The sequence below is a fragment of the Panulirus ornatus genome, chromosome 20 (assembly GCF_036320965.1).
Source record: "Panulirus ornatus isolate Po-2019 chromosome 20, ASM3632096v1, whole genome shotgun sequence".
NCBI classification, from domain to species: Eukaryota; Metazoa; Arthropoda; class Malacostraca; order Decapoda; family Palinuridae; genus Panulirus; species Panulirus ornatus.
This window is the reverse complement of record NC_092243.1, coordinates 61,518,516-61,531,608: the sequence shown is the minus strand read 5'-3', so window position 1 is coordinate 61,531,608 and position 13,093 is coordinate 61,518,516. Positions and strand designations below refer to the sequence as shown.

General features: G+C 40.7%; 1 protein-coding gene across 3 annotated transcripts in view; it reads right to left on the bottom strand.

Moving 5' to 3' along the window:
- Nucleotides 1-293: 293 nt before the first annotated feature.
- Nucleotides 294-13,093, bottom strand: part of Clic (chloride intracellular channel protein 5) — a 153,723-nt gene continuing 140,923 nt past the window's right edge. For all 3 annotated transcript variants that reach the window (XM_071675063.1, XM_071675064.1, XM_071675062.1), the window contains one exon: nt 294-2,008. In XM_071675063.1, the coding sequence (XP_071531164.1) occupies nt 1,931-2,008 (78 nt within the window). In that variant the 3' untranslated portion in view covers nt 294-1,930. The remainder of the gene's footprint in view (nt 2,009-13,093) is intronic.

Sequence of the window (13,093 nt, the reverse complement as noted above, 5' to 3'; positions counted from 1 at the left end):
CCACATTAGGGTCAAGCTTCATGGGAAAAAAAATTACAAGTTACAGACATGTGACATGTCAATGGATGACAGATTGCAGTAAAGAAAAATGAAAAGGTAAAAATTTCAAGCAATCTGAAGAAATGAATACACAGATGTACAATATAACAAATTTTCTATCTTATTCTAGATCCTAGTACCCAAATCTATTCCCCTAATGTCTCTTTCTCACTTACACAAAACAGTCTGAAATACTAAAAGAATATATGGATAGTCAATTGATTACAAAAATGTCAACAGGATGAAAAAATGCATTTAAGTTTCCCATATGATTTAATGTATATTTTCCACAAGTATCTTTAAAAAAAAAATCTGTAAAAATCAAGAGCCACTTAGACAAACACTCATGGTCACAAACAGCTCAATCAAAAATATTGATGGGCACAAACTTAAAACTCAACTAGGAATAAAGTCCATTTTAGTTGTCTCATATTAAGCCTATGTTTGAATGAATTATTCCACGTCCCCTAAAGGTGACAGAAAGAACAGGTTAGTGAAGACCCTTCTGAACTCCACAACTGTTCTGTACTTGCATCTCTAAGAAGTTTAACAATAAGGCAACTATATTCAGTAAGTTTACATAAACCAGCACAAATAGATTAACAGTAACTTACTAAACCTCTAATTCAAAACAAATGGTATTCTAGTATTACATGAACTGCTAGGTTTTGTCAGGTTATGAGAAAAACTTGAAATATGTATATTCAGACAGAAGTGACCAAGAAAGACAATAATGCAAAAAATGCATAGCTTTTAACTACATTATAAATCAGTGTTTGCTTGATCCTTGTTACTGCATATCACAAGGATTAGGCACAATACCTCACATACCTAGAAATAATCATATTGAATAAATGTACAATAACCAAGTAATAATTCCCACCGTTGATATATCTTTTGTATTGGTCAAATAACAACTCCATTTCTACATACATGAGGTGTACCTGCAAGTCCCCTGAGAGCCTTGCCTTACATTGAAAGAGTAATAAAAAAAAAAAAAAAAAAAAATCCATTTTGTATAAAACTAATATTATACAGGATTAAGTCTTTTCTGTTATATTGCAATGTTGGGAGTTGTATTTACAACAACAGGAAAAAGACAAATTTCTAAGTTGATACCCAAGAATCAAATGAATGAAACAACACAAACTTTGGTAATCGAGATATTTGGAAACCTTCTCAGTAATGCTTACAAAAACACATCTGGTAACCCAAGTGAGGCTTCCTAATGAGAAGTTTTTTTTAATGAGTAAAGAAGAGATTAATTCCAAAGACAGGATCTAAGGAACAAATATTAGATTGTGACAGTGTACAATAAACAGAAAAGATAATGGCTATAAACAAGGCACAAAATGTTACACTTTCTTAATTATAATTCTCTCAGGTATCATTAACTTTAAATTCCATATAATGGGCTAGGAATGATAGGATAATGTTTGGGCTTTAACTGAAATATCTTATTACAAATGACTTCTCACTAATGGCATTAGAAAATGAATCAGATAGGTCTTCTAAAACCTCTCTAATATAGAGGACATTTTTCTTGTCCATTTGTGAACATGTTATATATTGGTAAGAGGTAATATTAACAAAGTGCTCTCAACATCATGCCACAATTTTGGCTGTATAAATATGTCCTAAAGCAGCAAAGGTATAATGAATGAGTAAAAATCAGAATATTACTCACTGGATATTACAAAACAAGATAAAAATATGCTGGAAAATCTAAGGACAGACATAAAGGTTGATCTTATAAGTCCACAGTATTGGCATGACTTTATCACTGAGCAAGGAATGCTCTTATTACCTCTAACCAATTTACATAAACTGTAATGACAGCCATAACAGTGAGTGCCAAGCTTCAGCTGACAAGATGATAATGATTGGGAGCTCAAGGATGGATGGTGGCAGGTATGGATGTGGTGAATGTTGGTGTCTCCAATTCTTCATGCTTCTTCATTCTTGTGCCCTGTGAATAAGCAAGGGAATCCAGTTACATTTAAATTTCAAAAATTCAGCAGAAAATTTCAGTACAGCTCATTAAGGTACAGAATCAGATCATTAAAACACAGAGCAACTCCAAGAAGACTGCTGAATGAGATCTCCGGTAACTCTTGGTGTCAAACAGAAAATTACTCAAGAAGTAATTTTCTTTACATATGGGAAGCAATTCATTTTTCATATCAACAAATACTAAATCACATACAAATGGCCAGAGTTCAGCAAACTATCTACCTACACTAATTTTTCCAAAACACATCTGTGTGACTTAAGCAGAAATTTCACCAAATTTCATTTGCTGATCTACTACTCATATTTCAAATACAAAAGATCAAACAGGAAAGCATGAAATGATGATGTATCAAGCATGATGATTAGGTTTATAATAAGTAAACATACAAAGAGAGACCTTAAATAGTCTTGTTCTGTTTCACACTATTTAGTTTTAATGCTCTCTTGTCGGCAATTTGTCTTAGCCACAAAATAAAATCCATCAAACAGCTCAAAATTCCCACCTAAAAACATGCAACATGCATATATTTTTTCTGTCTATGATGTGTATCATATTTTTGCATTGTTCTGTGTGCCGAAAGGGTTTATCATTCTACAGAAAGGCCAGCAGGTGTTAAGTGTTGGTGCTGTGGGCATGATGAAGCTCCTTTCTTCCATTTCCAGTACCAAAGTCAATTTAAATTACTGTATTTTTTCCTATTTCTTTGTGAGCAAGTGGCCCATAAAGTCTAGGAAAAGGCCTGCAGGTATTAGTGTTGTTAATGTAACAAGAATTAAAGGAAAAGCAACAATCTATATGTGAAAGTGCAGATTATATAATGTGATAATGGTCCTAACAGCCATATCTACAGTACCATGGTCGATTTATTTATTGTATCTTAATCTACTTTTGCGTGCACAAGAGGCCCATCAGGACTGGAGAAACTCCTGTAGGTGTTAGTGTTGGTAGCAAGAGCAAGCATGCAAAGAAGTGCAACAGTCTGAAGAGAAAAATATAGGTTATCAGGCAGTAATCTTATGCTGATCCAACCAAATGCACTTGTGAGTACTGTAACATAACTTACATTTTCTTATGTTTTTATCATTAGAAATCATTTCTATTACTTGTAATTTTATCTAAGACATTCATCAAGTTTACACAATCATTGTTCATGCTATTACCACTATCCCAGTGGAGCCTTTTTATAATGCTTATAGGTGAACTATGGTGCTCTTTATACACACCTCGATGGGAGCAATGTTACAATAGCCCTATTTAGCACTTTTTTCTGGTTAGCTTTCTTTGACCAAGAATGCATCCCCAGTGCTAATAAAAGTCTGCCTGTACTGTGTGGAAATTACAAGGACTGCCTCAACAAATACACAGAAACCTTGCCATCCGATTCAAAACACTGGAGTACCCATGTGTCCTAGCATTTGAGATGGTATTCAAATAAAAACAATGAGGACCTCTATCACACACAATATAAAAAAAAAACTAAATTACTGAGACAGGCTAAAAGCTCCAAAACTAAACCCATCAGAACATGCATGTATTTAAGGAAAACACGAGATGGCTTTATCCGTACCCTACATAAAAAGAGCCCTTATTGACAATAAAGACTGAGAAGTATGTGCAAATCAAATCTCCTGAAGTAGGAGTTTGAAAATAGTCATCAGGATGCCATTAACAAATTCATTATCACATTCAAATCATTTGGCAATGTAAATGACATAATGTTTTTCTAATTCTCTAGAGCCATTGATATAGACAACCAAGTGAGTCATTATGTGCACGTTAGCCAGCTTACTTCTATCAGTTATTCTTTTGATTCACAAATCTACATTCCTCATAAAGACTTATTCATCATAAAATATTACACATCAGTTATTTTCATTTTTATTTATTTTTTTTTTTTTTTTTTTTTTTGCCCGCTGTCTCCTGCGTTTGCGAGGTAGCGCAAGGAAACAGACGAAAGAAATGGCCCAACCCACCCCTATACACATGTATATACATACGTCCACACACGCAAATATACATACCTACACAGCTTTCCATGGTTTACCCCAGACGCTTCACATGCCCTGATTCAATCCACTGACAGCACGTCAACCCCAGTATACCACATCGATCCAATTCACTCTATTCCTTGCCCTCCTTTCACCCTTCTGCATGTTCAGGCCCCGATCACACAAAATCTTTTTCACTCCATCTTTCCACCTCCAATTTGGTCTCCCACTTCTCCTCGTTCCCTCCACCTCTGACACATATATCATCTTGGACAATCTTTCCTCACTCATTCTCTCCATGTGCCCAAACCATTTCAAAACACCCTCTTCTGCTCTCTCAACCACGCTCTTTTTATTTCCACAAATCTCTCTTACCCTTACGTTACTTACTCGATCAAACCACCTCACACCACACATTGTCCTCAAACATCTCATTTCCAGCACATCCATCCTCCTGCATACAACTCTATCCATAGCCCACGTCTCGCAACCATACAAAATTGTTGGAACCACTATTCCTTCTAACATACCCATTTTTGCTTTCCGAGATAATGTTCTCGACTTCCACACATTCTTCAAGGCTCCCAGGATTTTCGCCCCCTCCCCCACCCTATGATCCACTTCCGCTTCCATGGTTCCATCCGCTGCCAGATCAATTCCCAGATATCTAAAACACTTTACTTCCTCCAGTTTTGCTCCATTCAAACTTACCTCCCAATTGACTTGACCCTCAACCCTACTGTACCTAATAACCTTGCTCTTATTCACATTTACTCTTAACTTTCTTCTTTCACACACTTTACCAAACTCAGTCACCAGCCTCTGCAGTTTCTCACATGAATCAGCCACCAGCGCTGTATCATCAGCGAACAACAACTGACTCACTTCCCAAGCTCTCTCATCCCCAACAGACTTCATACTTGCCCCTCTTTCCAAAACTCTTGCATTTACCTCCCTAACAACCCCATCCATAAACAAATTAAACAACCATGGAGACATCACACACCCCTGCCGCAAACCTACATTCACTGAGAACCAATCACTTTCCTCTCTTCCTACACATACACATGTATATATATATATATATATATATATATATATAGGGTAGTGAGTGGTGGGATGAAGAAGTAAGATTATTAGTGAAAGAGAAGAGAGAGGCATTTGGACGATTTTTGCAGGGAAAAAATGCAATTGAGTGGGAGATGTATAAAAGAAAGAGACAGGAGGTCAAGAGAAAGGTGCAAGAGGTGAAAAAGAGGGCAAATGAGAGTTGGGGTGAGAGAGTATCATTAAATTTTAGGGAGAATAAAAAGATGTTCTGGAAGGAGGTAAATAAAGTGCGTAAGACAAGGGAGCAAATGGGAACTTCAGTGAAGGGCGCAAATGGGGAGGTGATAACAAGTAGTGGTGATGTGAGAAGGAGATGGAGTGAGTATTTTGAAGGTTTGTTGAATGTGTTTGATGATAGAGTGGCTGCTGCCTTGCTGGCTTTCATCTTCCACAAAGCTTTTACTACCTCTTCTCTGTTTACCAAATCATTTTCCCTAACCCTCGCACTTTGCACACCACCTCGACCAAAACACCCTATATCTGCCACTCTATCATCAAACACATTCAACAAACCTTCAAAATACTCACTCCATCTCCTTCTCACATCACCACTACTTGTTATCACCTCCCCATTTGCGCCCTTCACTGAAGTTCCCATTTGCTCCCTTGTCTTACGCACTTTATTTACCTCCTTCCAGAACATCTTTTTATTCTCCCTAAAATTTAATGATACTCTCTCACCCAAACTCTCATTTGCCCTTTTTTTCACCTCTTGCACCTTTCTCTTGACCTCCTGTCTCTTTCTTTTATACGTCTCCCACTCAATTTCATTTTTTCCCTGCAAAAATCGTCCAAATGCCTCTCTCTTCTCTTTCACTAATACTCTTACTTCTTCATCCCACCACTCACTACCCTTTCTAATCAACCCACCTCCCACTCTTCTCATGCCACAAGCATCTTTTGCGCAATCCATCACTGATTCCCTAAATACATCCCATTCCTCCCCCACTCCCCTTACTTCCATTGTTCTCACCTTTTTCCATTCTGTACTCAGTCTCTCCTGGTACTTCCTCACACAAGTCTCCTTCCCAAGCTCACTTACTCTCACCACCCTCTTCACCCCAACATTCACTCTTCTTTTCTGGAAACCCATACAAATCTTCACCTTAGCCTCCACAAGATAAAGATCAGACATCCCTCCAGTTGCACCTCTCAGCACATTAACATCCAAAAGTCTCTCTTTCGCGTGCCTGTCAATTAACACATAATCCAATAACGCTCTCTGGCCAACACTGAACACCCCATGTATACCAATTATTCCCTCAACTGCCACATTACTCACCTTTGCATTCAAATCACCCAACACTATAACCCGGTCTCGTGCATCAAAACCACTAACACACTCATTCAGCTGCTCCCAAAACACTTGCCTCTCATGATCTTTCTTCTCATGCCCAGGTGCATATGCACCAATAATCACCCATCTCCATCAACTTTCAGTTTTACCCATATTAATCGAGAATTTACTTTCTTACATTCTATCACATACTTCCACAACTCCTGTTTCAGGAGTACTGCTACTCCTTCCCTTGCTCTTGTCCTCTCACTAACCCCTGACTTTACTCCCAAGACATTCCCAAACCACTCTTCCCCTTTACCCTTGAGCTTCATTTCACTCAGAGCTGGTGACTGAGTTTGGTAAAGTGTGTGAAAGAAGAAAGTTAAGAGTAAATGTGAATAAGAGCAAGGTTATTAGGTACAGTAGGGTTGAGGGTCAAGTCAATTGGGAGGTGAGTTTGAATGGAGAAAAACTGGAGGAAGTGAAGTGTTTTAGATATCTGGGAGTGGATCTGGCAGCGGATGGAAACATGGAAGCGGAAGTGGATCATAGGGTGGGGGAGGGGGCGAAAATTCTGGGAGCCTTGAAGAATGTGTGGAAGTCGAGAACATTATCTCGGAAAGCAAAAATGGGTATGTTTGAAGGAATAGTGGTTCCAACAATGTTGTATGGTTGCGAGGCGTGGACTATGGATAGAGTTGTGCGCAGGAGGATGGATGTGCTGGAAATGAGATGTTTGAGGACAATGTGTGGTGTGAGGTGGTTTGATCGAGTAAGTAACGTAAGGGTAAGAGAGATGTGTCGGAAATAAAAAGAGCGTGGTTGAGAGAGCAGAAGAGGGTGTTTTGAAATGGTTTGGTCACATGGAGAGAATGAGTGAGGAAAGATTAACCAAGAGGATATATGTGTCGGAGGTGGAGGGAACGAGGAGAAGAGGGAGACCAAATTGGAGGTGGAAAGATGGAGTGAAAAAGATTTTGTGTGATCGGGGCCTGAACATGCAGGAGGGTGAAAGGAGGGCAAGGAATAGAGTGAATTGGAGCGATGTGGTATACCGGGGTTGACGTGCTGTCAGTGGATTGAATCAAGGCATGTGAAGCGTCTGGGGTAAACCATGGAAAGCTGTGTAGGTATGTATATTTGCGTGTGTGGACGTATGTATATACATGTGTATGGGGGTGGGTTGGGCCATTTCTTTCGTCTGTTTCCTTGCGCTACCTCGCAAACGCGGGAGACAGCGACAAAGCAAAAAAAAAAAAAAAAAAAAAAAATATATATATATATATATATATATATATATTATATATATATATATATATATATATATATCTTTCTTTTCTTTCAAACTATTCGCCATTTCCCACATTAGCGAGGTAGCGTTAAGAACAGAGGACGGGGCCTTTGAGGGAATACCCTCACCTGGCCCAATTCTCTGTTCCTTCTTTTGGAAAATTAAAAAAAAACGAGAGGGGAGGATTTCCAGCCCCCCGCTCCCTCCCCATTTAGTCGCCTTCTACGACACGCAGGGAATACATGGGAAGTATTCTTTCTCCCCTATCCCCAGGGAACATATATATATATATTTTTTTTTTTTTTTTTTTTTTTTTTTTAATACTTTGTCGCTGTCTCCCGCGTTTGCGAGGTAGCGCAAGGAAACAGACGAAAGAAATGGCCCAACCCCCCCCCCCCATACACATGTACATACACACGTCCACACACGCAAATATACATACCTACACAGCTTTCCATGGTTTACCCCAGACGCTTCACATGCCTTGCTTCAATCCACTGACAGCACGTCAACCCCTGTATACCACATCGACTCCAATTCACTCTATTCCTTGCCCTCCTTTCACCCTCCTGCATGTTCAGGCCCCGATCACACAAAATCTTTTTCACTCCATCTTTCCACCTCCAATTTGGTCTCCCTCTTCTCCTCGTTCCCTCCACCTCCGACACATATATCCTCTTGGTCAATCTCTCCTCACTCATTCTCTCCATGTGCCCAAACCATTTCAAAACACCCTCTTCTGCTCTCTCAACCACGCTCTTTTTATTTCCACACCTCTCTCTTACCCTTACGTTACTTACTCGATCAAACCACCTCACACCACACATTGTCCTCAAACATCTCATTTCCAGCACATCCATCCTCCTGCGCACATCTCTATCCATAGCCCACGCCTCGCAACCATACAACATTGTTGGAACCACTATTCCCTCAAACATACCCATTTTTGCTTTCCGAGATAATGTTCTCGACTTCCACACATTCTTCAAGGCTCCCAAGATTTTCGCCCCCTCCCCCACCCTATGATCCACTTCCGCTTCCATGGTTCCATCCGCTGACAGATCCACTCCCAGATATCTAAAACACTTCACTTCCTCCAGTTTTTCTCCATTCAAACTCACCTCCCAATTGACTTGACCCTCACCCCTACTGTACCTAATAACCTTGCTCTTATTCACATTTACTCTCAACTTTCTTCTTCCACACACTTTACCAAACTCAGTCACCAGCTTCTGCAGTTTCTCACATGAATCAGCCACCAGCGCTGTATCATCAGCGAACAACAACTGACTCACTTCCCAAGCTCTCTCATCCCCAACAGACTTCATACTTGCCCCTCTTTCCAGGACTCTTGCATTTACCTCCCTTACAACCCCATCCATAAACAAATTAAACAACCATGGAGACATCACACACCCCTGCCCCAAACCTACATTCACTGAGAACCAATCACTTTTCTCTCTTCCTACACGTACACATGCCTTACATCCTCGATAAAAACTTTTCACTGCTTCTAACAACTTGCCTCCCACACCATATATTCTTAATACCTTCCACAGAGCATCTCTATCAATTCTATCATATGCCTTCTCCAGATCCATAAATGCTACATACAAATCCATTTGCTTTTCTAACTATTTCTCACATACATTCTTCAAAGCAAACACCTGATTCACACATCCTCTACCACCTCTGAAACCACACTGCTCTTCCCCAATCTGATGCTCTGTACATGCCTTCACCCTCTCAATCAATACCCTCCCATATAATTTACCAGGAATACTCAACAAACTTATACCTCTGTAATTTGAGCACTCACTCTTATCCCCTTTCCCTTTGTACAATGGCACTATGCACGCATTCCGCCAATCCTCAGGCACCTCACCATGAGTCATACATACATTAAATAACCTTACCAACCAGTCAACAATACAGTCACCCCCTTTTTTAATAAATTCCACTGCAATACCATCCAAATCTGCTGCCTTGCCGGCTTTCATCTTCCGCAAAGCTTTTACTACCTCTTCTCTGTTTGATGATAGAGTGGCAGATATAGGGTGTTTTGGTCGAGGTGGTGTGCAAAGTGAGAGGGTTAGGGAAAATGATTTGGTAAACAGAGAAGAGGTAGTAAAAGCTTTGCGGAAGATGAAAGCCGGCAAGGCAGCAGGTTTGGATGGTATTGCAGTGGAATTTATTAAAAAAGGGGGTGACTGTATTGTTGACTGGTTGGTAAGGTTATTTAATGTATGTATGACTCATGGTGAGGTGCCTGAGGATTGGCGGAATACGTGCATAGTGCCATTGTACAAAGGCTAAGGGGATAAGAGTGAGTGCTCAAATTACAGAGGTATAAATTATATGGGAGGGTATTGATTGAGAGGGTGAAGGCATGTACAGAGCATCAGATTGGGGAAGAGCAGTGTGGTTTCAGAAGTGGTAGAGGATGTGTGGATCAGGTGTTTGCTTTGAAGAATGTATGTGAGAAATACTTAGAAAAGCAAATGGAGTTGTATGTAGCATTTATGGATCTGGAGAAGGCATATGATAGAGTTGATAGAGATGCTCTGTGGAAGGTATTAAGAATATATGGTGTGGGAGGCAAGTTGTTAGAAGCAGTGAAAAGTTTTTATCGAGTATGTAAGGCATGTGTACGTGTAGGAAGAGAGGAAAGTGATTGGTTCTCAGTGAATGTTGGTTTGCGGCAGGGGTGTGTTATGGATGGGGTTGTTAGGGAGGCGAATGCAAGAGTTTTGGAAAGAGGGGCAAGTATGAAGTCTGTTGTGGATGAGAGAGCTTGGGAAGCGAGTCAGTTGTTGTTCGCTGATGATACAGTGCTGGTGGCTAATTCATGTGAGAAACTGCAGAAGCTGGTGACTGAGTTTGGTAAAGTGAGTGAAAGAAGAAAGTTAAGAGTAAATGTGAATAAGAGCAAGGTTCTTAGGTACAGTAGGGTTGAGGGTCAAGTCAATTGGGAGGTAAGTTTGAATGGAGAAAAACTGGAGGAAGTAAATTGTTTTAGATATCTGGGAGTGGATCTGGCAGCGGATGGAACCATGGAAGCGGAAGTGAATCATAGGGTGGGGGAAGGGGCGAAATCCTGGAAGCCTTGAAGAATGTGTGGAAGTCGAGAACATTATCTCGGAAAGCAAAAATTGGTATGTTTGAAGGAATAGTGGTTCCAACAATGTTGTATGGTTGCGAGGCGTGGGCTATGGATAGAGTTGTGCGCAGGAGGGTGGATGTGCTGGAAATGAGATGTCTGAGGACAATGTGTGGTGTGATGTGGTTTGATCGAGTAAGTAATGTAAGGGTAAGAGAGATGTGTGGAAATAAAAAGAGCGTGGTTGAGAGAGCAGAAGAGGGTGTTTTGAAATGGTTTGGGCACATGGAGAGAATGAGTGAGGAAAGATTGACCAAGAGGATATATGTGTCTTAGGTGGAGGGAACGAGGAGAAGTGGGAGACCAAATTGGAGGTGGAAAGATGGAGTGAAAAAGATTTTGAGTGCTCGGGGCCTGAACATGCAGGAGGGTGAAAGGCGGGCAAGGAATAGAGTGAATTGGATCGATGTGGTATACCGGGGTTGACGTGCTGTCAGTGGATTGAATCAGGGCATGTGAAGCGTCTGGGGTAAACCATGGAAAGTTGTGTGGGGCCTGGATGTGGAAAGGGAGCTGTGGTTTCGGGCATTATTGCGTGACAGCTGGAGACAGTGTGAACAAGTGGGGCCTTTGTTGTCTTTTCCTAGTGCTACCTCACACACATGAGGGGGGAGGGGGATGGTATTCCATGTGTGGCGAGGGGAATGAATAGGGGCAGGCAGTGTGAACTGTGTGCATGGGTATATATGTATGTGTCTGTGTGTGTATATATACGTGTACATTGAGATGTATAGGTATGTATATTTGCATGTGTGGGCGTGTGTGTGTGTACATTGTGTATGGGGTTGGGTTATGCCATTTCTTTCATCTGTTTCCTTGCGCTACCTCGCAAACACGGGAGACAGCGACAAAGCAAAATAATAATAAAAAAAATATATATGTGTGTTGTTGTTGTATGTATATTTGCGTGTGTGGACGTGTATGTATATACATGTGTATGTGGGTGGGTTGGGCCATTCTTTCGTCTGTTTCCTTGCGCTACCATGCTAACGCAGGATACAGCAATAAAGCAAAATAAATAAATAAATAAGACAAGGGAGCAAATGGGAACTTCAGTGAAGGGCGCAAATGGGGAGGTGATAACAAGTAGTGGTGATGTGAGAAGGAGATGGAGTGAGTATTTCGAAGGTTTGTTGAATGTGTTTGATGATAGAGTGGCAGATATAGGGTGTTTTGGTCGTGGTGGTGTGCAAAGTGAGAGGGTTAGGGAAAATGATTTGGTAAACAGAGAAGAGGTAGTGAAAGCTTTGCGGAAGATGAAAGCCGGCAAGGCAGCAGGTTTGGATGGTATTGCAGTGGAATTTATTAAAAAAGGGGGTGACTGTATTGTTGACTGGTTGGTAAGGTTATTTAATGTATGTATGACTCATGGTGAGGTGCCTGAGGATTGGCGGAATGCGTGCATAGTGCCATTGTACAAAGGCAAAGGGGATAAGAGTGAGTGCTCAAATTACAGAGGTATAAGTTTGTTGAGTATTCCTGGTAAATTATATGGGAGGGTATTGATTGAGAGGGTGAAGGCATGTACAGAGCATCAGATTGGGGAAGAGCAGTGTGGTTTCAGAAGTGGTAGAGGATGTGTGGATCAGGTGTTTGCTTTGAAGAATGTATGTGAGAAAAACTTAGAAAAGCAAATGGATTTGTATGTAGCATTTATGGATCTGGAGAAGGCATATGATAGAGTTGATAGAGATGCTCTGTGGAAGGTATTAAGAATGTATGGTGTGGGAGGCAAGTTGTTAGAAGCAGTGAAAAGTTTTTATCGAGGATGTAAGGCATGTGTACGTGTAGGAAGAGAGGAAAGTGATTGGTTCTCAGTGAATGTAGGTTTGCGGCAGGGGTGTGTGATGTCTCCATGGTTGTTTAATTTGTTTATGGATGGGGTTGTTAGGGAGGTGAATGCAAGAGTTTTGGAAAGAGGGGCAAGTATGAAGTCTGTTGGGGATGAGAGAGCTTGGGAAGTGAGTCAGTTGTTGTTCGCTGATGACACAGCGCTGGTGGCTGATTCATGTGAGAAACTGCAGAAGCTGGTGACTGAGTTTGGTAAAGTGTGTGGAAGAAGAAAGTTTAAGAGTAAATGTGAATAAGAGCAAGGTTATTAGGTACAGTAGGGTTGAGGGTCAAGTCAATTGGGAGGTGAGTTTGAATGGAGAAAAACTGGAGGAAGTGAAGTGTTTTAGATATCTGGGAGTGGATCTGGCAGCGGATGGAA